Here is a 26,874-nt window from a genome sequence, read left to right on the forward strand (position 1 = left end):
CCACGCTGCCTCTTAGCCTGAACCACACGGAGGGAGCTGACAGGTGTCTGACCCCACAGATTGGGCTGTGTGTTGCTGCGGTGGGCTTTACCTTGGATGAAGGGCCCTGCCGGCTGGTAGGCACCCGACAGAACGGGCTGGAGATACTTCAGCTTCTCCCTGATGCCCGAGGGCTCAGCGGAGCAACTGGGAGCCCAGTGGGCTGCGAATCAGGCCCTCTTGCCCCTGGGCCCCAGCCCAATCCACCCCCCTTCACCCAGATCTCCCCGGTCCAGGCCCTTTGCCGGGAGCAAGCCAGGGAAGGAAGAAAGCAGCAAAGCCAGGGGGCTCTTACCTGGGGAGGGAGAAGCGGCGGCAGGGAGATCTCTGGCGAGGACGAGGGTGAGTGGGAAGGCGATGACGAAGGAGCCAAGGCTGCGATACCGGGGCTGTGGTTGTTATACCTCCGGCAGCCTTCACGTGGTCTCTGGGCCGTGCCGGGCGGAGGGGAAAGGCCACGGGGCGCGGTGTGAAGGAGAGAGAGGAGGGGGAGGGACCAGTGTGTTGGGGTGTCACACTTCTGGCGCCCGCTGGGACCCGGGAGCGCCAGTGACTCGGATGGGTGCCCTCAGGCGACTCCCCCCAGGACAGCGGAGGCAAAGGGGGCAGGTTCATCGCCATCCATAGCTCAGGATGGGTCCTGGGCTGGGCTGGCAGGGGGCTGCGGGTCGGGAGTGAGGGGCACCGGCAAGGCTGTTGGGGGCGGGAGCCCGGGGCTGGGCTGGCAGGGGGCTGCAGTCGGGAGTGAGGGGCACCGGCAAGGCTGTGGGGGGCGGGAGCCCGGGGCTGGGCTGGCAGGGGGCTGCAGTCGGGAGTGAGGGGCACCGGCAAGGCTGTGGGGGGCAGGAGCCCGGGGCTGGGTTGGCAGGGGGCTGCGGTCGGGATTGAGGTGCACCGGCAAGGCTGTGGGGGGCGGGAGCCCGGGACTGGGCTGGCAGGGGGCTGCAGTCGGGAGTGAGGGGCACCGGCAAGGCTGTGGAGGGCAGGAGCCCGGGACTGGGCTGGCAGGGGGCTGCAGTCGGGAGTGAGGGGCACCGGCAAGGCTGTGGGGGGCGGGAGCCCGGGGCTGGGCTGGCAGGGGGCTGCGGGTCGGGACTGAGGGGCACCGGCAGGGCTGGGGGGGGGGGGGAGGGCACGGGAGGGAGCCCGGGGCCGTACCGACAGGTGCACAGCCCTGCAGGGATGCTGGGAGAAGGGGCCCAGCCCAAGAGGCCCGCGCAGGGTGCACGTTTCGCATTTCCTCTCGCGCCTCCTTTATCTGAGCTCAGATCTACGCAGCGAAGCTCAGGTGGGGGCCGGCCCGGGGCGTGCTGGTTCTTGCGCTCGAGAGCGGGGGCCTGCGCGGGATGGAGGACTGGGGGTGGCGGGGAAGGAAGGAGCTCCTGGAGCAATTCCCCCAGACCTTCCATCGCTCCCCTTCCCCCCCGCCCCACATCAGAGCCATGGGCCCATCTAGCCTGGTATCCCGGCTGTCTGCCCGCACTGGGCTCTTTGGCCCAGCTGATCCAAACCCTCCCCCCAGCCCCCAGTGCTCCTGCGCGTTCTCCCCTCGCTCAGCATCTCTGTAACTTTCCGTCTCCTCCCACCCTCGGCCTGCGACAGGAAAGCACGTAGCCACTTCGCATCCCCAGCTAAAAACGCCACGGGCCTCCGGCCGCGGGCTGGGCCGTGGGTGAAGAGCGGGAACCGCTCCCCCCCCCGCCCACTCCTAGGACTATCCCAGCAGGGCCGAGTGGTCCTTCCCCGTCACCTCCACCAGGGGGAATCGCTCGGTTACCCAGGCAGGGGGCAAAGCTGGGCACCGGGGACAGCCAGGGAAAGGCAGAGCTGCAAATCACAGCTGCCCCGCAGCAGGGAATTCGGCCTGTCTTAGGGGCAGCCATCTGTGCAGCAGCCGACGCAGGGTGAGATCGGCTCGCTGGGCGAGGCCGAGGCCGTAAGTGGGGCTGGGGGTGCAGTGGGGTGGGGTCTTCCTTCCAAGCAGCAGGAAGGGATGGCTCAGAAGTAAAGCAGAGCTCCCCCGCCCCGGTCTGACCACTGCAGATGCTCACAAAAGCCAGACGGCTAATACCACGGTCAACTAGACTTGGAGTGTCTGAGGTCTGCTCCAACCCATAGCCCCCCCCTCACCTCCCAGAGCTGGGGGCAGAACCCAGGAGTCCTGGCTCCCAGCCCCAGCCCTGCTCCAACCCATAGCCCCCCCCCCCCCCAACCTCCCAGAGCTGGGGGCAGAACCCAGGAGTCCTGGCTCCCAGCCCCAGCCCTGCTCCAACCCATAGCCGCCCCCCCGCCCCACCTCCCAGAGCTGGGGGCGGAACCCAGGAGTCCTGGCTCCCAGTCCCAGCCCTGCTCCAACCCATAGACCTCATCCCCACTCCCAAAGCCAGGGGAAGAACCCAGCAGTCCTGACCCCCATCGCCCTCCCAGAACCAGGCAGGGAACCCAGGGGTCCTGACCCCCATCGCCCTCCCAGAACCAGGGGCAGAACCCAGGGGTCCTGCCTCCCCCGACTCCCCCTGGTTCTAACCACTAGCCCCTATCTGCCGATAACAGCTTTACTTCCCTTCTGCGGCTCAGGGTGGTCCCCGGCCCAGCACGTACCTGCTCCCTCCCTCCACAGCTCAGCCAGGGGCACTGGAGCCGTTTTGACGCCCGCTCTGTCCCTGCGTGGCTGGGAAGGGACGCCACAGCCCCCGGCCCCTCCCTGCAGGCCGAGCCGGGAGGCTGTTTGGTTTGCGTCTGTTCCGGTCTTGGAGTCAAAGGGGTTTCGTAACCCGGCCGCTCGCTTGGACCTACCGCCTCTGACAGGAGCTCGCCCGGCCTGCTCCAGCATTGGCATCCTGGGCGGAGGAGAGGCAGGGCAGCTGGCGCTTGCCCCAGCTCTGGGAGGAGAGTGGGGTTTAGTGGTTACAGCAGGGGAGGGTGGGAGCTGAGACTTCTGGGTTCTCATCTTAAGCGTGCCACTGAATCTCTCTTTGGCCTGGGGCCAGTCACTCCTCCCGCTCTCTGCGTGCCTCAATTTCCCCATCTGTGGAATGGGGATAGAAATACAGAGCTGCCCTCCTAAAGTGACACACACCAAGCGCAGAGGGCCACGGTCTCGCCTGCCAGCGTGTAACCTCTGACTCGGGCCCTGATCCTGCAGCCTGTCCGCACTGCTGCCAGCGGGACGAGTGCCACAAGGGGAAGGAAACTCGGATTCTGATCTCGGCTAAATCCGCTCCCAGTCACACCGGCGCTTCTATTTCTTCTCTACCGCTTGTCATTACCAGATCTCAACCCGCCTCACTCTCTTTAACGGACTTATCCTTCCTGTGAGGCAGGGCAGCTTTACCATCCCCCTTTCACAGATGGGGAAACAGGCAGGGAGCAGCTCAGGGCCACTTCCTGTGGCCACAGCCACACAGGAAGTCCACAGCAGAGATGGGAATTGAACCCGGGTCTCATTCGTAAGCCACTGCCTAACACTGGCCCCCCCATCCCCTCTAGGATGCACGGAGATGACACCACCCCAGGGTAGATTGTGACAACTCTTTATACAAGGATCCCTCACTCAGCACTGAAATGCAGCCACCTCTGCGGCAGGACCGTTGTTTATACGAGGATCCTTTGAAGTCAAGAGAGTCACTCCGGATTTACACCAGACCGACAGAATATGGGCCAATAGCTCCGCAGCACCAGGACCATCTACAGCTCTGTATGAAATTCGATTTCCCTTTATAAACGGGAATTCATTTCAGAGGGAGAGAGACCCAAAAGCGAACACAAGCCTACCTCCAAGATGCTAAAATTTAATAGCCAAGTGATACTTAATACACTGCAATAACTAATCCAAAGTAAACACCAAGCTGGGGTGGGGGGGAGACTGCGTAAGGTGCCAGTATTCGGTTTTCAGCCCCAATGCACCTAACGGACTTGGCGACGCTTGTCGGAAAGCCTTGGGCCTGCTATTAATTAGCGAGATGGGTCTCTGAGGGAAACTGAATCCCAGCTGGGGAAACAGATTAGAAAGGAAATGCAATTCTATCTTGCGGTGCGCTCCTTGAGCCCTGGATTTCAGTTAGTTTAGCTCGGGGGGGAAATAACGAAACATGCGGTCAGCGCGAAATGACTCAAAGAAGCCCCAGCTCACCCGGGATAGGTGGTTCCAGAGTCAAACTCCCCTGAATCTCAACCCTCAGACCCCCCCCGGCAAGCTGCAAACTTGGGGTGACCCTAGCTCCCAGCCCTCTTTAGATCAGAGACGGCTCTCGCCCCTCGTCGGGGAAGACTGCCCAGGCAGTGGCGAGTTCAAATCCACTCCAATGAACGGCCCTCGCCAGCCCCAGCTGGGCTCCATCATTCCGCCTTGTTTCCGGCGTCGCTTTCCTTCTCGGGCGATGACCCCGGCTTCGCTGGGGGAGAGGAGGGGCTTGCCGTGGCCCCAGCCGGGGGAAGGGAGGGGCTTGCCCCGGCCTCGCCGGCCTGCCCCGATTTGGCATCGATGGCAGAGTGCTCCTTCTTCACCAGCGCCTCCAGCTCGTTCTGCACAAAACCACAGGGCAGTGGGGCTGGTGAGCAAGGGGCAGAGCAGGGGAGAAGTTGGCTGCCCTGGGAAGGGGGCTAAAACAAAGATCTCTGGTGGCACCTTTTCTACCACCTTTGCCTTGAGAGAGGCGCTTTCCTCCTCCAGGATCTCAGCTTGCTCTGCCGTACCATGTGTACGGAGACCCCTCACCCGGCGCGGAGACGCAGCCACCTCTGGGGTGGGGCGTGGCAGCTGTTTGTACAGGGATCCTTCATCCAGCACTGGCATGCAGCCACCTCTGGGGCAGGGCAGCTGTTTACACAGGGGTCCCTCCTCCAACGTGGAGGTGGAGCAGAGCAGGGCAGCTGTTTGTATAGGGATCGCATACTCCCCCTATGAAATGCAGCCACCTCTGGGGAGGGGCAGGGCAACTGTGTGTCTGTGAATTGCTCACCCAGTGCTGTAACACAGCGTCTTCTGGGGCGCAACGTGGCAAGTTCTTATGCAGGCCCAGAGCAAAGGCAGCTCCACGCAAATGGGGTCACCAGAGCTCGGATTCTGGCCAGGACACCGAGCTTGACGCCCGGGACTCTTAAGAAGAGCTTGAATGGGACTTTGGGATGGTGCGTAGATGCAGGGAGGCAGGAATACACGGGAGAGGAGTAAATACCTTCCATCCCAGCAGCTCGGCCAGTGCTGTGCAGCCTTGGTCGCACTCCCCGAGCCATGCCACATCCCTGGGGCAGGGAGGGAGAGCCCCGCAGGGGAAGAAGGCAACAAGCAGGTGTTAATGCAACTGCTTTGTGACCAGGGAGAATCTCACTCCACCCCCAGATGACCTGCCCTGGAGGCGGAAGAGCCCAGTGCCCATCTCTAGCACCTATCAGCTACGGATCTGAAAGGGCTCTCTCAGCATCTGCAATTTCCCCCCTTGTGAAGGATCGCTGGCCCTGTTTTACAGAGGGGAAACTGAGGCACATAGAGATTTGGCGACTTGCTCAAGATCTCAGCAACTCAGTGGCAAAGCCAGGGCAGGAAGCCAAAAGGCGTAGCTCTCACCATACCCGGTTCTAAACACTAGCCCCTCCCCCTCACCCCCCCGAACCAAGGACAGAACCCAGGAGTCCTGGCTCCCAGCCCCCTCTCTTGTAACCACTAGACCCCACTCCCCGCCCAGAGCTGGGGATAGAACCCAGGAGTCCTGGCTCCCAGCCCCCCTGCTCTAACCACTAGACCCCACTCCTCACCCAGAGCTGGGAAGAAAACCCAGGCGTCCTGGCCCCCCATCCCCTGCTCTAAACATTAGTCCATTTCCTGTCCCTCCACCCCAGGAGCCGGGCACACCCAGCCTGCCCCCCAGCAACGTCACCCCTCTCTCAGGGTGGGCCGTGCGCTGGCCCCTCGTCCCCAGGGAACTTGCCTGTAGGCCTTTTCTGAGTCGAAGTCCATGCCGGTGCTGAGGCCCATAAGGGACATAAAGGGATCGCTCTGCAGACAAGACAGACCGCCGGTGAGGACAAACAGGCTCCCAGGCGGCTGCGGGGAAGGGGGGGCAAGGGGGTGGAGGGCTCCTGGGGGCCATCAGGAGATCATACGAGCCCCCTGGAGAACCCTGAATCATGTCCCGCCCCACTCCACTCCTGGGGCTTGCTAGGTGGACGCCCAAGATTTTGGGGCATGGGTGGGGGAAAAAAAGGAGGGGGGGAATCACAACTGCCTCCCTCCCACCCCCAACAGTGCTAATTTCACCCCCTTCCCCTGGTTGGGTGCAGCCAAGCACGGCAGGCCGGCATCGTCCCGGCTGGCGCGGGAGCCTGCCAGTCGGTACCCGCTCGAGCAGTCCATCCCCACAGCTCCCGGGCACCGAGAAAGGCCTCACCTGCCCCGTCTTCTCCTTGTTAATCAGCAGCCTTGGGGTGTTTGTGGGCACCCTGCGTCAGACAAGGAGAGGGGAGGTCAGGAGGCGGCAACCCACAGCGAGGGGCCTTGCGGGCGGCCCCGGAGCACCACCCACCTGCTGACGAGGGAGGCGAAGGGCTGCACCTGCAGCGACGTGCCCATGATGATGAGCAGATCCACCTTCTGGAAATCCTGCAGGGAGCACACGGTGGGGGGCAGGGGGTTAGTGCCGTGCTGCCAGCCGCCACCATGGGGCTGGTAATCCCCCCCGCCCCGCCACTACTGCCCCGATGATCGGACCTATGGGTCCCCCCGGTGTGTCCCCCTCATGTCAGTCCAATGGGCCCACCCAGCCCTGTATTCCCCCCCAACCCAAATTAGACCAAGGGGCCCATCCAGCCCCATATATCTGCCCTGTCCCCAATCAGACCAACTGACCAACCCAGGATCCCGCCCTGCCACTGTCCCAGCTCAGAGCAACAGGCCCATCTATCCTGGTATCCCGCCTGCATCGAAGACAGATACCCGCTGCTTCAGGACATGGGGGTGGGGCAGGTGTTTATTGGGAAGCCGATGCTGGGAGCGCGTCTGGCTGGGGCACTTACCGACTGCATGAGTGTGAAGAAGCGGGGGGGCAAGTTCTCCCCAAAGAACACAATATCTAGGGAAAAGAGAAGCTGTCACACTCAACACCTTGGCCGTGCCCTTCCCTGGGCGGGCAGCTCCCTGAAGGGCCGAGGAGAAGCCAAGGCGCTGGGTACGAGTAACGGCAGGCCGGCAGCCTCCTGGGGCCAGATCCTCAGCTAGGGTGGGTCAGCAACACTCCAGTGAAGTCAGCAGCGCTCCGGCTGATTTACACCAGTCACGGGTCTGGCCCCACTGATTCCCATGGAGCGACATCAGCTCACGCCAGTTGGGGATGTGGCCCCACAGACTTCAGACACCCCTTAGAAACCTCCCAGCTCCTCTCTGCTCTATGTGAATATAGCTCTTTGGGGCAAGGACCATGTGTTTGCTCTGTGCTTGTACAGCCCCTAACAAGTCCACGGCCTAGGACCCCAAGGCGTTATCATAATACATCTAATAGCAACAAAAATGTACAGCGCCTAGGGCAAAGGAGCCGCAGGCATGGACCGAGGACCCCAGGTGTGACCCCTACACAAATAATTAAAATACCGTCCCTGGGGAATTGATCCCGAAAGCAGGCGATTACTCTAGCGTCCTTAGCCAAAACTGGCTTTCCCGTCACTGTACTGTGGGTGGTTTTCAACAGCGGCTGCCCTCCGTTCCAGGGGTGGCTGCATTTCAGCCATGCTCTGCACCTATGTTTGTAAATCACTTTTGGAAAAAAGGGCCCCGGAAACATACAAGGGGAATTTCATTCCACCTCCCTAAAAATCACTTTCCTCTCCTTGCCCTCCCACTGCCACCATTTCAATTGGATACAGGATTCTTCACTTCCTGTCCTCAACCGTTGATGCCCGCTGTTAAACAGTTGTTGCGCTCTGCCCTAGAGATGGCTGCATTTTCAGAGGTGGAGACCGAATGCTCCTCACTGTTTTTCAGGGGAGCCGTGAGGCTTAATTCAGGTTTGCTGAACCCTCCGAGCTCTCTGGAGCCGAAGGAAGATCAGAAGAGAAGAGCATTGTTATTACCAGTTTCTGCTAAGCTGCTCTTCCAGACTACACTGCTGAAGCAGAGACATGCACAAAGACAGATATGAGGAGAGATCCATGCTCCAATTCTTAGGATACGTCTACACTCAAAGCGCTACAGTGGTGCAGCTACACCATTTCAGTGTGGACACAACTTACGCTGATGGGAGGGGTTCTCCCATTGGCACAGGTAATCCACCTCCCTGAGAGATGGTAGCTAAATCAACGGAAGAATTCTTCCGTCATCCCAGCGCTGTCTACACCAGGGGTTAGGTCAGTATAGCTATGTTGCTCAGGGGTGTGGATTTTTCACACCCCTGAGAGAGGAAGCTAGACCAATGTACGTTCCTAGGGTAGACCAGGTTAGATTCATCCCCCATGAACGAATCACCAGCGGGCGAGAACTAGACACTCACCTGGCTTCACCAGACTCTGACATTTGTCGCACTTGGGGGTGACAGTCGAGAAAATCTTTTCTGAAAGAGGGAAAAGGAATGAAAGTCGGCGGCCGGATTCTCAGCTCAGCTTTGGAGGAGGCGGGAACAGACTGCTCTGATGGGAACCAATTGCAAGTTATGAACATTAGCAATTCTAACGGATTTTGGAAAAGATCTAAAACCTTTGAGCAGATTCCTAACACTCAAGAGATCAGGAAACCAGCCAACGTGACAGCAGATCACACCACATCCGGACCTTCCTCTGCAGCTTTGGGCCACCGTCAGAGACGGAATACCAAGCTAGATGGGCCTCCGGTCTGATCCAGGCGGGCAATTCCTGAGGTCCCAACTTTGTGCAGAGACCCAAGGGAACATGAATGACAGCCTCGTCCTCTTGAGCGCTAAGCAGACCTAGAGATCGCTAACCTCAAACGCCCAAGCGCTGCCTCGCCATCGAGCGTGCAGGAGTCTGTCAAAGAGATCGGCTACCACCCTGGCGAGTCCCAAGGTTTTTGCTCCCCAACATTAACCTGAGCTCCTAGCTCAGGCGCAAGCCTGTGCGTGACAGACTCTCCCCCAGCCTCTCACCCCGCACGGGCCACGCATTCACTGGGGAAGAACCCGGCAGGAGTCTTTGCTTCGCTCCTGTCACATCCTCAGGCTGATTTGTCTCCCCATGCCCCTTCTCTTACTGGCGGGGTGGGAGCACCCGGAACAGACAGAGATTAACCGGGGCTCATGGATTACGTGCCCATCTCGATCGGTGACGGACTGGGGCCCCACGGGGACTCTGAACGGTGCGGCCATTGATGGAGGTAGCTAAGGCGAGCCGGGGGAAGAGGTACCTTTCATCCAGTCCAGGGTGTATTTCTTCTTGCAGGAGGAGCCGAGACAATGAGAGGTGAAGAAGGTGCCGTGGGCTTCCACCAGATCTTCCTGGTCCAAGCCGGCCACCCGCTCCAACGTGTCAATGTTCTGCAAGGTACAGACATGCCCACCTGCCCCTTGTAACGCCGCGGGGCTGGGTAGGGGCCGAGACCCAGGTAGCGAAACTGAGCAGGCCTGAACTGCCCTCAGGCTGAGCTGATGCCCCTGAATGCCCCACGTAGATCCCCCTCTGCCCCAAATCACAGTGTGGCTGGCCCTTTAAAGGGGGCGGGGCCCAACCTCACCTGGGACTGATCAGCTGGAGAGCAGGAAGTCAGCAAGTAGCTCAGCTGGGCTGGAGAGTAGCAGGAAGGCTCCTGGAGCATGGGGAGGGGTGTCCCTTGGTCGGGAGGCAGGGCGTTGCTGGAATGAAGAGGGGCCATGCTCCCTCCCATGGGCTGGGAGCCCCAGCCTGTTAAGTGTATTAAGCCCACGCCCATGCCCCCCACCACACCTCGCTGGGCCTTCCAGGGGTCACCCACCTGCGTGTAACAGCGCAGCAGCAAACCCTTCTCCTTCAGCAGCCGGATGAAATAGTGGCAAACGGTGGGCTGGAACGGAGCAGGGGAACGTTTGAGGATTCCCTTGTAGGTCAAAAGCAGCTGTCCCTGCCTTTTATTTACACCAGCTGATCCCCAGCTTGCGAGGGGAGGAGGAAATCCCCCCCATACCCCAGTTTAGGACTGCCCGGGAAGGCTCATTAAGGGGGGGGTTCTACACCTTACAGCGGGGCAGCAGCTGGAGGCCGGACATCTTCAGACTGGCTGGTTCGTGTGACCCAATGGGGAAAGAGAGAGGGGATACCAGACCAGCTGGGTCCATCTGTCTGATGGCTATGCCAGGCTAGGATCCGTGGATCTAAGTGGGGAGGGATAGCTCAGTGGTTTGAGCACTGGCCTGCTAAACCCAGGGTTGTGAGTTCAATCCTTGAGGGGGCCATTTAGGGATCTGGGGCAAAAACTGGGGATTCGTCCTGCTTTGAGCAGGGGGTTGGACTAGATGACCTCCTGAGGTCCCTTCCAACCCTGATATTCTATGATCTGGTCCAACGCAACCCAGGGGCGGGTAGCACTGTGATCTGGAGCGAGGTGCGTGTCTGGCTGTGCACGGATACCAAGACAGCTGGGCCTTTTCGTCTGATCCACGATAGCGTCACATCTATTCCCCAATACCCTGCCATCCCAGTGCCAGGATCGGAGAGCCCAGGAGTCCCGGCTCCCAGTCCCCTGCTCTAGCCACCAGACCCCTTCCCTTTCCTGGAACAAGGAATAAACCCAGGAGCTCTGGTGCTCAGTCTCTGGGTCACAGCGCTACACAACACCTCTGTATTAAGATGCTGTAGAAAGCAAAGAGCATCCGACAGCTCAGGCTGAATGTACCTTAAACTGGCCTGGATACAGCTCCCTGGCAAGGGCAAAGAACGGCTCCGGGTGTTGCTGTGTGGAGGGAAATAGACAAACGTTTTGGGGATGGGGTTAAGTTTGGTTTACCGATTAAGAACAAATCCTGTATGTCCCCCAAGATGATGCCTCACTGATCGGTCCCCCCAGTTTTGGGGTTTGGCAAACTGGTCTCAGGATCAGGCCCTCAAGCGGGGGTGGGGGAGTTCTTTGGCCACCCCCAGTTCTCCCTGTGCCCCAGTATTTGAACTCCATGCCCACCTCTGTGCAAAACGAGCGCAGCTCCCCATCACTGGCGCTCCGGACGCCCCCATCCTCGCGTTACGGCCCGGTGCTGAGCTCCCATCGGCTCTAGCGGGGGGCTACTGGTGCTCGGCCCTCCCTTGTGCCAGGCTGCCTGCGTCTTAGAGAGACAGGGGTTTGGTTTGGCCAGTCGGCTAGAGACGGGAGGCAGCGGGTGCGAGTTTGTATCCCCGAGATCTTCAGGAGTTTGAACTGGGACAGTTTCCCCTAATGAGACTAGAAACATGAGCAGTTTGGGGAGTCCCAGTCGTGTTTTTAACCTCAATCCGTCCTCGTTCAGGGATCAAACAAGAATACGACGCGTCTGCAAGTGCTGACGATGGAGGGGAATTCTTTAGGACGTGGGTGGGTGTGTGTGTGAGACGCATCAAAGGAACTGTTTAGGTGGCCCACCGGGCAATGATCAATCATTATGGAAGGAGATCTCCAAGGTAGGAGGAACCCTGGGTGCTACCTTGAAGTAGTTGATTTCGAAGATGGCTTCAGGGTACGGCAGGTTGTAGCTCTGCAGATTGGCGTAGAGCCCCGTGCCGGGCGACCGGAAGTCCGGGATCCCCGCAGCTGAGGGACACAAGGGGAGCCTGTTAGAAAACCCACCCAAATGCCAAGCGGTGTCGGTCAATGGGATGAGATGGAGAAGGGATGCCTCAATGTGGGGGCGGGGGGGAGCCCTCTAGCCAGGGGATCGTCACCTCCTTGTCGCTCAGCCTAGCAGGGGAGCAGTTTTCTAGTAACACTCATTTTCTGGGGTGCCACCAGCATAGTTTAGATCAGCAGTGGACACAGCTATTAGGTCCTAGGGATTCCGGATTCTTCACCAGGACGTGGGAACAGCCAAAGTCCCCCAACTCCCCACAGAATCCATCCCAGGATTTACAGGGAGCCCACTCCAGGTGCAGACAGGCCTTCTGCGAGTCTGACCAGTGCTAGGTGGATGCCCACCTGGCACAGGCCCATCACAAAGCTCCTGGCCACACACCTCAGGGCTGGGTCTTAGTGCCCAGGAGCCAGGTGCTTTGGTTGTGAAACTCGGCCGATGTGCAATAGAACCCCACTGACTGCTCTGCCACGGCCCAACAGGGGGCGCTGTGATGCCAGAGGCGCTGTCTTTCAAACAAGACTTAAATGAAAGTCCTGAACGTTCCTGATCGTTCAAAGTCCCACAGCACCTTTCCCTCCCTTCTGCCCAGTAACACCCTGGCATTAGACACAGCGTTCCGGTCAAATTCCAGCCAGCCCCTTTCCATCCTGCCTCCCTACCACCCTCCTGCAGCTTCAATCAGATACAGGGTTCATCTTCGCTTCCTCTCCTAACTGCTGTGCAGCTGTCACGCTCCACTCCAACTCGGTGCTAGATGCGTGATCCCTGCATAAACAGCTACTGTGCCCCAAACCCAGAACTGGCTGGGTCTCAGCACTGGAGGAGGGACCAGGACAAACAGCTGCCAACCTCAAGCGTCGTCTGCATTGCCGTGGAAGGGTGAGCGATCCCCGTACAAACAGCTGCCGCGTTCCACCCCAGAGGTGGCTGTATTTCAGCAGTGGCTTGTAGACAGCTTTGGGATGGAAAGTGCTACAGAAACACTAGGCAGAACCGAGTCGTATCAGAACCCCCCCGTTTATTGCTATGCGCTGGTTTCTTTTCAACGTGATTGATCTACCGCCACCGCGCCCGCTGCTGTACTCACAGGTCGAGATCCCAGCGCCCACTATGCAGACGACGTTCCTGCCTGCAAGGTAACAGAGGGAGGCGTCAAACCTGACTCTGGAAAGCTACCCGGAAAACAGCCCCACGCTCTCGGCGCTTCGGGGGGGGGGGGGAGGGGGCGGCGTCGGCAGACATCATGGCAGCCACGTGGCCCAATTTGCAAACCTCCAGGCTCTCGTCAGCGCTAGTCCATCTAAGAACTAGATCAAAACCGGGGTGCTCCCCGCACTCCTGACCTCTGCTGGACCAGGTCCTGATCTGCAGTTACAACCAGGCCCCTCTGTGCCGCTCCGGAGAGGGACAGCCCTCTAAGAGCGTCCCTAGGGGCCTCCCCAGCTAGCATGGAGCTCACATCAAGGCCCCGCTCCCAGCATGGGGGACCAGCCCGGCCAGAGCACACGGCAATATGGCAATTCTCTGCTTCACAGGGGCCATGGGAAGCAGAGACTCAGCAGAGACTCAGCAGAGCAGCCCTGAGGCAGCTCTAACTTATGCTAGGACCAGAATACGAGCAGCGCAAGGGAGGTTTAAAGACACCTCCACCAATCCTGTCCCAAGTGCCGAGAGGGAGTAACTGCGAATCAGGCCCACAGGGGCTTGATCTCTCCCAGCAGCACGGAAGGAGAACCAATACACATAGGAATGTGTAAGTCAGACTTGTCCCGCAGCTTGTAAATTACACCAACACGGAGTCCTTGCCACATCCATGGTCGGCTCCATGCCTCCCCCTCTGGCCCTCGGTCTCTCCCAGGCAGTTACCCCCAAGCACCTTCCCCTTCCCGTTTGGGGGATCAGAACGAGGGTTGGCTCCCTGGCTTGGTCTCAGGGAAGCTTCCTCCCAAGAAGGGAGAGTCAGCTTACACTTCTCGCTCTGCATGAAGCGGCTCACTCCGTCCAGCGTCAGCTCATCCAGCACCTTCTCCGGCTTCTCGCTGCCCAGGCCCAGCGTCCGGGACAGGAGGTTTCGCAGGAAATCCACTGAAAGGGAGAGAACAAACAACGTTCACCGCTGTGGACCCCTAGGAGCCAGGACTCCTGGGTTCTGTTCCCAGCTCTGGGAAGAGAGTGGGGGACTAGTGGCCAGAGCAGCAGGGGGCTGGAAGCCAGAACTCCTGGGTTCTATCACTGGCTTTGGGTGGGGAGTGGGGTTTAGTGGTTAGAGCAGGGGGCTGGGAGACAGGACTCCTGGATTCTGTTCCCAACTGTAGGCAAGAAGCAGGGTCTAGTGGGTTAGAACAGGAGGCTGGGAGTCAGGACTCCTGGGTTCTGTTCCCAGCTCTGGAAAGCGAATGGGGGTTAGTGGTTAGTGCAGGAGGGGCCGGGGGCCAGGACTCCTGGGTTCTAATCCCAGCTCCTCCACGGATTTGCCGAGCAGCCTTGGGCAAGGTAGTGCCCCTCCCTGTGCTTCAGTTTCCCCCTCAGGAACCTATTTATTCCCTTTTCCCAATCTCACAGAGGGGGATTATTGTGAAGATTAGTTGATGTTTGGAAAGCGCCTTGAAGATGCTACGTAAGAGGGGAAGGAGGGCTCAGTGGTTAGGGTTCAAGTCACAGCTCTGCAACTGACTCCTTGTGCAATGCTGGACAAGTCACCCAGGCCCGGCGTACGCTGCAAAGTTCTCCCCACATAGGTCTGTGGGCTAGGAGTGTTCACGCCCACTAGGTGACCCAGCCGTGCCAGCAGACCCCGCAGTGCCAATGCAGCGAAGCCAGCAGAAGAGGACGCCTGTCAGTTTAGTTACCGTCTTTTGTGGCGGTGGTGTCGCTGGACTGGCAGGCTCCAAGCCTCAGTTTCCCCATCTGTACACTGGGGATAATGGCGCTGCCCTGCCTCCCAGGGAGTTATGAGGACAGATATGTTAGAAACCATGAGGCGTTTAGGGGCCCGACAAGCACAATCGACACAGATTATTCAATCCCAATTCCCACCAAAGACCAGGTTTTGCCTCGAAGCCCGGACAGAAAAAGATGGCCTAAGTGCATTCACCCAACGCTATTCACCCAACGCACTCCCAAGAGGAAAGAAGAGCTATAGATTAATAGACCCAGCTGGCTCTCACAGGCTCTCTCTAGCTGGCTACGCCCAGTCCATCCCCACGGTATGACAAAAGAAAGCCCAGGCAGCTTGGCCTTCCCATGCGCCCCATCCCGCCCCTGCAATAACGCACAAGGCACCTACTTTCAGACTCTCCAGAGGCACCACCGTTTTCGGAGTCAGAATCAGAGTCCTGAAGAACAAAATATAAAAAGATCTGTCGGTGAAGTAAGCCAGTGCGAACACAGAACTGTTTTCTACCTTTAGTGGCTACTGTTAGAAGCATCTCAGTCTGGGGTAGAATCGTCTGGGGAATTGGAACCAAGGAGAGTCAGGACTCCTGGGTTCTAGCCCCAGCTGGGGGAGGGAAGAGGGGTCTAAATGATTGGAGTAGGAGCTTGAGGGATCAGGACACCTGGGTTCTATTCCCAGCTTTGGGAGGGGAGTGGGGCTGAGCAAGTTAGAGCAGGGAGTTCGGGGGGGTCAGGACTCCTGGGTTCTATTCCTGGCTCCAAGAGAGAGCGTGCTTTGGTGGTTCATCACCAGAGAAGGGTTTGGAGATCAGGACCAAACGCCGCCTCTCTAAGGACTTTCACGCCAGACACAGAAGGGACAATTTGCACAACTGTCGGGTGAGACTCTCACCGTGGTCCAGTGTCACTGCTGCAGGATATGAAAGCCACACGGGGCTGAGCCCTGAGGAACAGACTGCAGGGATGAGTGCAATTGGGGGACAGGGAGGGAAAGGGTCAGCTAGGACCTGATGGGGTTTCCCCTTGTCCCTTGGTTGCAATGGGTTAGCTCAGAACAACTACATGCCCCGCTCCGAGCTTGCTGGGCCTCGCCACAAAGGGGAACCCTGGCTTCTTACCTAAAAGGGCTTCCACACACCGCACCCCCCAATACTCACAGGAGAGTCCAAGCCCCTCTCTGCCTCATTTCCTCCGGCACCAGCCGCTGTGACACAGAAAGGAAGAAATCCAAGTTGCTATCCGAAGCCTGGGTGGAAAGGGGACCCCGCTGGGTCAGGGGGCACGGGGGGGATGGACACTGGTGACTTGGTGGACACGGGGGGGATGGACACTTGGGGGGCAGGGGGACACTGGTGACTTGGGGGGCAGGGGGAAGGAGCCCCCCAGGAAAGGGGGGACCCCAGTGACTCAGGGGGGACAGGAGGGGAAGGGGGGTGCCTGTGACGGGGGGGGAAGTCATCCCCGGGCGGGGGGGGTGGTGGGACTGTGGGGCACAAGGGGAGGAGCCCCAGACGGAAGCGGGGGACCCCGGGTGACTCAGGGGTGCGGAGCGGAGGCCCGTAACTCGGGAGGGGTGCGGGGGGAGGAACCCCAGGATGGGGGGACCCCAGTGACGCGGGAGGCGGGGGGGGGTGTCCCCGCTTCCTACCGTCCCGCTCGGCCATAGATCCCGGCGCGGGGCTGCCCGGCTCCGCCACCGGCTCGGGAACGGGAACGGGTCCGCCCGCCGCGACAGAACTACAGCTCCCAGCAGGCCCCGCGCGCCCCCGCCCCCTTTTCCCAGGGGGCCCCGCGCCCAGAACGACAACTCCCAGCGTGCCCCCGCCCCCTTTTCCCAGAGTGCCCCGCGCCATAGGACTACAGCTCCCAGCGTGCCCCGCGCCCCGCCCCCTTTTCCCAGCGCGCCCCGCGCCCAGGACGACAAATTCCCAGCGCGCCCCGCCCCTCGCCCCCTTTTCCCAGCGTGCCCCGCGCCACAGGACTACAGCTCCCAGCGCGCCCCGCTCCCCGCCCCTTTTCCCAGCGTGCCCCGCGCCACAGGACTACAGCTCCCAGCGGGCCCCGCGCCCCCGCCCCCTTTTCCCAGGGCGCCCCGCGCCACAGGACTACAGCTTCCAGCGGGCCCTGCGCCCCCGCCCCCTTTTCCCAGCGCGCCCCGCGACCCAGGACGACAACTCCCAGCGTGCCCCGCCCCCTTTCCCAGCGTGCCCCGCGCCATAGGACTACAGCTCCCAGCGCGCCCCGCGGCCCAGGACCACAGCTCCCAGCGCGCTCCGCGTCATAGGACTACAGCTCCCAGCGCGCCCCGCGGCCCAGGACCACAGCTCCCAGCGCGCCCCGCGGCCCCCAGTCGCCCGGCGGGGATTGGCTGGGGCGCGGGGAATTCCCCGGGCCCCGAAATCCCCTGCCTGGGCGCAGCCTGAGCCAGCGGCGCCGGGCCGGGCATGGCGGCGGCGCCCCGCGAGCCGCAGGGTTAGCGCGGGTCCGGGAGCCATGGCGGCGCCGCAGCCGCCGGCCGCGCTCGGGGAGGCCAAGCGGCCGGAGGCGGGCGAGGACTGGTGCGACAGCGGCCTGGGCTCGCTGAGCGAGGGGCAGCTCAGCCAGATCCAGGACGGCCTGGGGGCCCCGCCGGAGAAGCCCCCGCCGCCCGCCCCCCCGGGCCCGGCCGCGGCCGCCGGCGCCCCCGAGGCCTGCGGGTCGGCCTCCGAGCCGGCCTCCGAGCGCCTGGACTCTGCGCTGGGCGAGGAGGAGGCCGGCTGGGGGGCGGCCGCGGGGCCGGAGCTGGGGGCGCTCGCCCGGGGCGTGGAGGCCGTGCGGCTCGGGGACCCCGCGGCCGGGGCCGGGGAGGCGCCCGCGGTGGCCCCCGGGGCCTGGCTGCGCCACGTCCTGGGCTTCGTGACCGAGGACGGGGATACGTAAGTGTCCGGGCGCCCGCTTTGTCCCCCCCTCCCCCCGCCCGGGCTTGGGGGGCGTGAACCCCCCCCCCGGGGGCCGCCCCCCGGCTTCGGTGCCGTCCCCACACCGGCCAGGCCCCCTCTCGCGGCGGCCCCCTTCTCGGATGCCGGGGGCCCTCTCCGGGGAACGGCCCTGGCTGGGGCCTCGTGGTCCCCGGCCCCGTCTCCAAAGCGGGTCCCCGGCCTGGGGGCGACGTTAAGGGGGAAGCCAGCTCCGGGAGAGCCGCTGGGCTCCAGCCCGGCTCGACGGGCCGTGAAAGCGCAGCGTTGCGGGGGGGTCCGAGTCGTTGGCCCCTCCGGGTGCGCCTCGGTCCTGGCCCACGGCCAGCTCCCTGCTCTAGTTTCGGACTTCGGACAGGCAGCTTTGTTGATGTGCTTCAGCCCTAAACCACAGACCCCCCCCCTCCCCCTGCTATTTCAGTGCTGTCTCCACTGACCCTGGCCCTCAATCCCTGGCCTCTCGGTCCCGGGACGCTTTAGACGGCAAAACTCGGTCACCACTGGGAGCTTTTTCCATTGCCCACGCTCCTACCAAGATTTGCCCTATGGCCTCCCTGCTATATCCCCAGCTCCTTGGTACGTGCTCTCTCTCTTGGCTGGCTAAATCAATTCCTCTGCTTGCTAATCGCTTTGCTTCCCTTTCAGGTGCAGTATTTTCAGCCAGTTGCGCGGTACCGCTTTTTCATTCTGCTGGGAGTGGTATCTGTTCTTCTCTCCCCAGAGCTCTCCACCTGGCTGTGATTCACGAACATGAGGCCTTTCTGGATTCTATCTTGCAGTACACGGCTGGGACGGAATACTTGGATCTGCAGAACGACCTGGGCCAGGTTGGGCCGAGACTGGAGCATTTTCTGTCTGTATCATCCTCCATTTTCCAGTGGGGAAACTGAGGCACGAGGGGGGGCAAATTGGCTTGCCTGAAGATTGCACAGCAAGTCGGGGGGCAGAACTCAGGAGTACTGGCTCCCAGTCTGGTCCCTGCATGTTGCCACCTCCTTTATGGAATGCTTGGGGTGCTGGTTAGAAAATGAAACACAACCCCATGTTAAAAAAAAACCCCTCAGCATCATAAATGACTTGTGGGAGCAGGGAAGAGTGTTACAGAGCGTTACAGAGCACAACAATCTCTTTGGGGCAGGGACTGTTCCTAGCTTTGTGTTTGTACTGTACCTAGCAGGATAGAGTCCCAACCTGATGGAGATGCTACTGCAAAATAAGTGTTAACAGGGGCTGACATCAAAACACATCTGCCCCTTTTGTGGCAGGGGGATGGGGAGCAAGTGTGGGGGTTTGACAGCAATGGACCAAAGCAGATACGGGGTCAGGGAAGGCTTTGTTTCAGGACATAAGCTGATCTGCACTCATCCTGGGGTCTTCGCTCATCCCAGGCAGATAAACTGACTTCCGTGCAGCTCCTCGTGCATAGGGAGGATATAACCTTGTCCACTGCTGCGCCCGAGTATTACAGGCAGCTTTTGTGAGAATAGTGGATTTACCCTGGCGTCCTTGGCTAAAATTCCTGACCCTCTTGTGCAATTGGCTGCTGCCCTCCTGCCCAGAGGTGGCTGCATTTCAGCACTGTTCCTGGGTTATAGGGTGCAAAGCTGTTTGGGAGAAGTTGGGGTGAAAACCACTGGAAGAAGTGATCTCTAGTGCTGTTGATGACGGTAGGCCAGGCCCCTTTTAGGGGAGATCTACCTTGAGCTTTCTCACCCCCCTCTCTCTCGCTGCCCTTCTCCAGACGGCACTGCACATCGCAGTCATTCTCGGCGCCTCCAACTTTGTCCGCAAGCTGATGGCAGCCGGGGCGGGGCTCTGCGTGCAGGAGAAAGCTGGCCACACCGCGCTGCACCTGGCGTGCCGGGAGGGCTGCCAGGACTGCGCACGGTGGCTTCTGACATCGCTGAGCGGGCACAGGCCCTGCGAGGGGAATGATGCCTGCGCTCAGTTGGACTGCACCAATTATGATGGTATGGAGACTCTCGTCACCCACCTGGGAAATACACTGGGCCTGTTACACGTGGGACCTTTGTCATGAGCATTCTCACCCTCCTTCCCTTCCCCAGCCAATATGGAGCTGGCATAACAGCCTGGCACCAGCCCAGCTCCCGTGGCCAGAGCATGTTGCGCTCTAGCTATGCTCCGCTCCCTCCGAGCCTGTGGAGGGCCAAACGTAAGTTAGAGCAGTCCTGAGGCTTCTCTAACATACCCAAGAAAACACCAGAATTTGGCCATCACCAAAATGACTTCCATGCCCGTTTTCCCCAAGTGCAGAAGTGGCTTAACAGAGAGAGAGGCCTGCCACTTTGGGGGTGACAAAAACCAAAAGACAGCGTGCTGGATGGATACATAGTCTGTTGTATAGCCTATAGTTAACCTGTGGAACTGCCTGCTGCTGGACATGACTGGAGCGAAGAAATCAATGAGACTGCTCCATAAAAGATCCCTCTAGTCTTGGTTCCTTCCCCCCCCCAGCAGAGCAAACAATCCTCTCGTGCTGCCATGACAGCAGCCAGCTGGTCCACCAATAGGTTGCTAGGTGGCCTGAGGGAGACGGAAATCAACTTGTAGGGTTGACCAAAATTGTCCGCTCTTGGTTTCCACAGGTTACACGCCGCTGCACGTGGCTGTCCTGCGGAAGGACCTTGAAGTGGTCAAGCTCCTTGTGGGTGCCGGAGCCGATCTCAACAAGGCAGTTAGTACTGGGCGCTGGGGCGGATCGTCTACGGGGAGGGGTGGGAAGAGATCGGAAGGCTTTTACCGTGTACTCCATGGCAGCCTCGCTGACTTGTCTGTCCACCGCTGGCAGGAGCTGAGCTGTGGCCGGAGTCCCCTCCACTTGGCAGTGGAGTCGCAGAGCCCGGAAGTGGTGGAGTGTCTGCTGCGTGCCGGAGCGGACCCGAGGGCCCGGATGTACGTCGGTTACACCCCCATCTATAGCGCCGTACACAGGCCCAACCAAAAGGTCTTGCAGCTGCTCCGGGAGTTCGGCTCGGAGGAGCCCGACTGGGATTCGGAGGAGAGCCTGGCTGAGAGCAGCGACGTGAGTGGGGTGGGGGTGCTGAATTAACACCAGGCCAAGCTTCACCCCTTGCAAGTGTGGCTCATCTCTGTCCTAGAGCAACCCTTCCACCTGTAGGAGCGACGGGGGACTTGAGGCCTAGACAGCAGTACTGGAAAGCCATTCCCATTCTCTAGCCATGTAGCATCCCCCATGTGGAACGAATTGGCAGGTCTCAGCCTGGTTCCTAGTTCGCTCTGCCACTAACCAGCCCCCTCCTGGGTAAGCCTAGTGGACGCTGAAGATCAAACGGGACCCACAGAGACTGAACCCCCCTGCTTAGAGTGGGTCCCTCTAAAACACAGTGGGTGGGGAAGCTGGCATTGTGATTGGCAGCAGTGCAGACCAAAGGGGTCTTTCACCAGCAGGGGATTCTCTTTTCTAAGGGATTGAGTTCCTCGAGTCTCTGGTCTAGTTGGATTAACACAGACCAGGTTAAGGGGTGATTGTATCGGTTTGTAAGTACGTACATCGCAGTGCTTAATTTGTAGTAAAAGAGGTGCGATTTTTTTTTTTTTAAACATTCATGACTGACCTGGCAAGCCCCGAGATGCCGGTGCTATGAATTGCCAAGCCTAAAGGTGCCAGGACTCGGCCCTAGCACAAATTAAGCACTGCTATGTGGGTATAAGAAATTTGACAGTAGATGATCCAGCGGATGGAAATTGAAGCATTCAGACTTCTCTCCTGAATATCCTGAAGCTAGACAAGGGCAAATTTTTAACAGAGTAATTAGTCCTTAATTTGCCTAGAGCTGTGATGGATTCTCCATCGCTGACAATGTTTTTAAATCAAAATTGGAGGTCCGTGTCTCTTCTCCCCCCCCACCCCCATCTGCTGTTGTTCAAACAGCAATTAATTCAGGGCGGCTCCAGGGCCTGCGTTTTACAGGAAGTCAGACTTGATCACAGTCGTCCCTTCTGGCCTTAGGATCTATGAGCCTACAAGAAGGGAAGAAACCTGAACACGGGGCATCGGCAGCAACAGCCGACTTTGTGTGTAGTTGTTTTAATCTGGCCCTCCCCACCTGCTGCATAACAGTCTCTAAACACGCCCACGCCCCTTTCGATCCCGCCATACCTCTACGGTCATCAGTGAAGCTCTCCCGTTTTTCAGGAGGAATACGACGACATCGTCATCAACAGTGGACACTATAAGAACTGACGGGGCCGGGCCGGCATCCCCTGCAGCGTGAGCCGTTACCCATCGTGGCAGCGAACCTCTCCGTAAAAGACTCGCGTCCTGCTCTGCCGCTCTGGGAAGAAGTTTGGCAGTGGCTCAATCTCTCCATTCCCAGCTAGTTCCGACTATTTATCCAAAAGCTGCGGTTTCTGGCAACGCTCAGTATAAAGCTCCCGCTACTTGGAACCGGTAGCCAAAGTTCACCAGAGCCTTGATCTAATCCGTTTATTCCCCCCCCCCCCCCCCCCCCCCCCGTTCGTTTTCTTCTGTGTTTCTTAGCTCAGTCAGTTTATATCGAGTTATTTTGATTACGTTAAAATAAAAAAAAATGGTATTTCGGCACCTGCTGCTCTTTGCAGTCGCAGCTGGGATGGACTGTCGGCAGGATTTCTCTGCTCGCTGTATCCTTTGCCCTGTCGAGCCACTTGTCGTTTGCTTTCGAAGCGGGAGCGTCATCCCTACCCATGCAAGGGGTCCTGCTGGAGTCCACAGATGCTGTTCGCATAACCAAGCAATTCGGGTCAGTGGGGAGCTGCACAGCACCTGTTGCATTTCCGGCTGGGGTTTAGCTGCCTTTCAAACGCCCTGGGCCTGTTTGCTTTTATCTTGAGCAGCACTGAGCACCGCCCAACTCCAGCTGGATTTAGTACTTGGGAACAGCTAAAAAGAATCCGGCCCCATCTAAGCACCTAAATGAGGTGGATGGATTTTCACGAGCGCCGTGCAGCCCTGGTCTCCTCCTGCAGCCGTAAGGCCGAGGGTCGGTGAGTGCTCTTGAAAATCTGAGCCCCTGCTAGCGTTTAGGATCTATGGGCCAAGACAGGGCAAGAGCTCCGGTGCAGAGCAGGTGGATTGAAACAGGCAGGGCGGGGGAGGAATTCACAGGAGGAGCAGATGAGAGATGAGGCTGGTGGAAAGAATGGGGGTGGGGTCTGTTATGAGCAGAGGGAGTGACCGAGTGAGGAAGAGGAGGGAAGAGAGGCTAAGGAGCGAGACCTTTTAGATCTCAATGGCGGGGGCGAGAGGTTGGAAAGAGTCCAGGTGTGTTTGGAGCTGTCTGATTTGGGTCAGACATGGAGAGGGAGGGACTGCGCCTGTGCCCTGTCTGGTGTAGGAACCGCGCATCTCTTGTACCTGTGCATAGGGTCCGAGATGCATCTGTGTCCATAAGGACCAATCTTGGCTTCTTAGCAGCTCAGCCAGTACTGCAGGGTGGGACCATCTTCATTCCTTTCCCTGAGGAGTCGGTTTTCTTCCTCGGTGCCCGCTGATTGGCTGTAAAGCCTTGTTCGTGCTATCCTCGGCTCTGGGTGTCAATGGGGTCTCTTGGAGCTGTGTGAGAAGCGGTTTTCCCATCCCGTAACGTTTTTAGAGATCAACAAATTTGCCTGCTCCAAATTTGAGCTGAAAACTCCCACCTCGGCCTTTTAGGAGCGGAATGGCTGAAAATAATTTCAGTTGCGTTGTTAGATTTTGATCGTTTTGTCGTCTGAATTTATTCATTTCAAAACCAAAAGTTGTTTTGATGACAAAACTGGAAACTTTCCTTGTTAAAACAGGACGTTTCACCGGTTTTAAACCCCCAACCGCCCCCCAATGTTTTGAATTGAGCAAGTCAGCCAAAGCGGCCCTGTTCACAAGTAGCTTTGGCTCTGACAAATTGATGTGGGTTTTTTTCCGGGGCGGGGGGAACCGGTTTGTCAAATTCCCAACTAGCTCTGATCTTTTTGTCTAACGTGATGGAGATGGGACCGCTGGGTGCTGTGCTGTCTGAAATTGCTTCTGTTTGCCGGGGGGGAAAGCGGGGGGTAATTTTGGAAGAGCTGCCCTAGGCAGACCTGGGACTTGATTTCGAAACTGGCTGCATGAGTTACAGATGGTTTATTAGTAAGATCTAACCCCTTCCCCCCCCCCCCCCCCCCCATTCCATTTGTGGTTTGGAAAGGTGCGGGGAGAAAGGATCTAATTCTAAACAAAATCCTCCTCCTTCAACGAGGCTGCTGTTTTCTCCTTTACATTCTCATACATCTTGTAAATGAAAACACTGGCCAAAATGTAAGGGGAGATTGGGGCTCTCTGTTTTTTAGGGGGCGGAGGTTAATTCTCAAGCTCTGAGCACCTTAGCTGACATCAATGTGATCTCAGTACCAGGAGGTGGGGGTGGGATAATGAGGTTCTGGATGTGTCTTGGGGGGGGCCCTAGAATCAGTAGCCTCCCTAGGAAGTGGGGTTGGATTTTTAGTTCACTTGCCCCAGTGCGAAGGACTGAGGGACCTGACTGTTGAGAGTCAATAATACTTTTCCCAGCTCGCAAGTGGACCAGGATCGAGCCCTCTAGGCCTCCGCACTTATTACTAAAGGGCTTGTCTAACAAACAAGTTGTAGCACGTCAACACCTGGCTCTGTGCAGCAGGAGATAACCACGGAGGTCAGTCTCATCGTCCCCATTTTACAGATGGGGAAACAGATGCACAATGAGTTGGCCACGGTCACCCAACAGGCCCGTGGCCAAATTGGGAGTAGAACCCAGGTTCACCAAGTCCTCTGTGCACTAGATCACACTGCCTCTTTGTGTCTTTCTAGTTAAAGTTGTACAATCCCATCTGTGGGCATGCAGTTATATTGTCACAAAGGTGCTTTATTCCGCTCTGGGAAGGGGAATAGGCTGTACCAATATAAGGCACCTTTAGACCAGTCTAACTGTCCACACTAGCGGTTGTACTGTCTTGCTATCAGTGTAAAAAAAAACAAAAAAACAAACCCGTCACCCCGCAAATGACCTAGTTCTACCTTTACAAACATTGCTGCGTGGATCAGGCCTCAAACCTGGCATTCTTGGAATGGACAGACTGATGCCCAGCCCCACAGATGGGTTTTGATCCATTGGATGAGGGACACTTTTGTTCACGAGGCTCCTCCCAGGTTAGCTCCCGAAAGCAACCTGGTCCCTGGCTCATTCTTCTCGAACAGCACACTGAAGAGGCTGGCTGAAGAAACTCGGCAGAAGGGAAATGGCTTTTTCTATGTAAGCGTTGTCTCTTCATTTCCCCAGCTGGCTCTGTGTCTAAAGACCCAGATACCACATCACTCTCATCCAGTGCTTGTGGGTTTTAAGCTATGTTGTGAGTTTTGTGTGAGCTGTCGTTCAGCTTTATACGGTTCTGTGTCTGTGTGTTCTTTCTCCCTACCAGTCTTTGCTTTTGCTGGATCCTGCTCTCTGTATCGTGTATGTTCTTGACCAGTGATGGGGGATGAGATTAAAGCTGCTGCTTGAACTATACAGCGTGTCCGGTGTTCATGTGGAGGGCAGGGCGTTTGGACAGCGGACTGGACTCGCTGCATCACCGCCATAGTCCATCTCTAATTATACCCGGTTCTTACATAGCACATCCCATCCATAGAGCCCAAAGTGCCGCACAAAGGAGGTAAGCAGCATTTTATCCCCATTTTACAGACAGGAAAACTGAGGCACAGAAAGGGGAAGTGACTTGCCCGAGGTCATGCACCAGGCCGGTGGCAGAGCTGGGCCTGGAACCCCTGGCTCCTGAGGTCCAGCCCAGCGGTCTACCCACTAGGCCATGCGTGCCTGATCGAGCCCTGCATGCTGCCGCCCACACAGTGCGTGCTTCCCTCTCCGGAGTTCTGACTTTTTCTACCTTTTCAGTTTCCTCAAATGCTTCCTTTGTTCTTGTGTTGGGAGAAGAGATGCTCCCGATCTCTGTCTCCAGGACTCTCACTGGTAGCATTGTGCCCTACTTTGGCCCTGTCTACACCAGGGGCACTCCAGCTCCTGCAGGGGAGATGCTTTATGCGTAGCCAGAAGCAGTTTTTCTGCGGCTGTAATTAATCTGGCTGGTGGTCGCTGTGTCAACAGAAGAATTCTTCCAGCCACTTAGCTGTGTCTGGGCCAGGCACTCAATTTTTCACACCCCTGCACATGTGACCCAGTGGAAGCGTAGACCACACTTGGCATTGACGGGCAGAGCTATTGTAGCCGAAGCTAGTCTGGTATCGTTTGACTTTGCGGGTGGAGTAACTATTCTGGAGTAGAGCCACTCATTCCAGGATCGAGTATCCAAAATGGGCTGTGATATTGAAATAGCTACGCCAGCCTGTTTTTACCTCCTAAATCCTTCAAAGCCCCTGGAATGTATCTAACAACTAGGCTTTATGCTGGCTCTGCCTAGGATGACGTCAGCTTATTAGCTCTTACAGAGCGCTGTGTTTTCCAAGCACGCAGAATCCGAGACGTGTCGGGCTGGAAGGGACCTTGGGTGGTCGTCTAGTCCAGTCCCCGGCCCGGAGGCAGGAGCAAGTCCAACCTGTCCTTAAAACCCTCCACTGATGGGGATCCCACAACCTCCCTGGGACTCCTGTTCCGGAGCTTCACTCTCCGGAGCATTGGAAAGTTTGTCCTGATATCTCACCTCAATCTCCCTCGCTGCGGATTAAGCCCATTACAGTTTGTCCTCCCTCCCAGTTTTGATTTAAAAAGAGCCAGCGGTGGATAGCCCTTGGTAGATTGTTCCAAGTGTTAACTATCCTCTCTGTGAAAAATTTACACCTTGTTTCCAGTCTGAATTTGTCTAGCTTCAATTTCCAGCCACTGGATCATGTTAGACCTTCCTTTGCTAGACCGAAGAGCCCAGTATTAAATGTTTGTTCCCCATGGAGGTACTGATAGCTTGGATCCACTTACCCCTTCACCTTCTCTTTGTTAAGCTAAAGAGATTGTTCTGAGTCTGTCACTTCAAGGCAGGTTTTCTAATCCTTTAATCATTTTTGTGGCTCTTCTCTGATCCATCTCCAATTTATCAACATCCTCCTTGAGTTGTGAGCACCAGCACTGGACACAGTATTTGGTTTTATGGGGCTTGCCGCTGCTGCGAAGACTTATGCCCTGGCTTAATGTTACACACATCCCATAAAGATTAAGCATGTGCTCTGTTTAAATGCACCTTTTTCCGTAACACAGACAAGGCCTGACAGAGAAATCTCATGCTTCAGGCCATCA

The 26,874-nt window shown here is 58.2% G+C and overlaps 3 protein-coding genes across 21 annotated transcripts in view; 1 reads left to right on the forward strand and 2 right to left on the reverse strand.

Annotated features, from left to right (window-relative positions):
• RINL (Ras and Rab interactor like) overlaps positions 1-3,684 on the reverse strand; it is a 22,023-nt gene extending 18,339 nt beyond the window's left edge. For 8 of the 14 annotated variants that reach the window (XM_043534820.1, XM_043534823.1, XM_043534817.1 and 5 more), the window contains exon 1: positions 335-801. The gene's annotated coding sequence lies outside the window, so the exon portion shown is untranslated. Of the gene's footprint in view, positions 1-334; positions 802-2,640 lie in introns of those variants that run through there. The other 6 variants (XM_043534824.1, XM_043534818.1, XM_037884684.2 and 3 more) reach the window with 5 other exon arrangements.
• Positions 1-16,722, reverse strand: part of SIRT2 (sirtuin 2) — a 23,248-nt gene extending 6,526 nt beyond the window's left edge. Inside the window, exons 1-17 of one of the 5 annotated variants that reach the window (XM_037884689.2) lie at positions 16,312-16,471; positions 15,821-15,867; positions 15,055-15,103; positions 14,618-14,702; positions 13,737-13,853; positions 12,856-12,897; positions 11,622-11,728; positions 10,844-10,900; positions 9,947-10,015; positions 9,383-9,512; positions 8,517-8,576; positions 7,051-7,106; positions 6,561-6,637; positions 6,426-6,477; positions 5,967-6,034; positions 5,217-5,283; positions 3,815-4,563 (exon numbers count right to left, since the gene is read on the reverse strand). In XM_037884689.2, coding sequence (XP_037740617.1) covers positions 4,378-4,563; positions 5,217-5,283; positions 5,967-6,034; positions 6,426-6,477; positions 6,561-6,637; positions 7,051-7,106; positions 8,517-8,576; positions 9,383-9,512; positions 9,947-10,015; positions 10,844-10,900; positions 11,622-11,728; positions 12,856-12,897; positions 13,737-13,853; positions 14,618-14,702; positions 15,055-15,103; positions 15,821-15,849 — 1,251 coding nt within the window. In that variant the 5' untranslated portion in view covers positions 15,850-15,867; positions 16,312-16,471 and the 3' untranslated portion in view covers positions 3,815-4,377. Of the gene's footprint in view, positions 1-3,814; positions 4,564-5,216; positions 5,284-5,910; positions 6,035-6,425; positions 6,478-6,560; positions 6,638-7,050; positions 7,107-8,516; positions 8,577-9,382; positions 9,513-9,946; positions 10,016-10,843; positions 10,901-11,621; positions 11,729-12,855; positions 12,898-13,736; positions 13,854-14,617; positions 14,707-15,054; positions 15,104-15,781; positions 15,868-16,311 lie in introns of those variants that run through there. The other 4 variants (XM_037884691.2, XM_043534827.1, XM_043534829.1 and 1 more) reach the window with 4 other exon arrangements.
• Positions 16,723-17,007: 285 nt separating this feature from the next.
• NFKBIB (NFKB inhibitor beta) lies at positions 17,008-25,140 on the forward strand. Of its 2 annotated transcripts, XR_005223167.2 has the most exons (7): positions 17,008-17,578; positions 18,339-18,444; positions 19,359-19,587; positions 20,224-20,312; positions 20,427-20,660; positions 21,795-22,261; positions 24,678-25,140. XR_005223167.2 is itself a non-coding variant. In XM_037884696.2 (6 exons), exons 1-6 carry the CDS (start codon positions 17,157-17,159, stop codon positions 21,840-21,842), a joined length of 1,128 nt encoding a protein of 375 aa, XP_037740624.1. In that variant the 5' UTR covers positions 17,008-17,156; the 3' UTR covers positions 21,843-25,140. The 2 variants fall into 2 exon arrangements, 1 of the variants encoding a protein (XP_037740624.1); XM_037884696.2 differs by having other exon boundaries at positions 21,795-25,140.
• Positions 25,141-26,874: the final 1,734 nt, after the last annotated feature.

The sequence above is a fragment of the Chelonia mydas genome, chromosome 23 (assembly GCF_015237465.2).
Source record: "Chelonia mydas isolate rCheMyd1 chromosome 23, rCheMyd1.pri.v2, whole genome shotgun sequence".
In the NCBI taxonomy this organism is placed as follows: Eukaryota; Metazoa; Chordata; order Testudines; family Cheloniidae; genus Chelonia; species Chelonia mydas.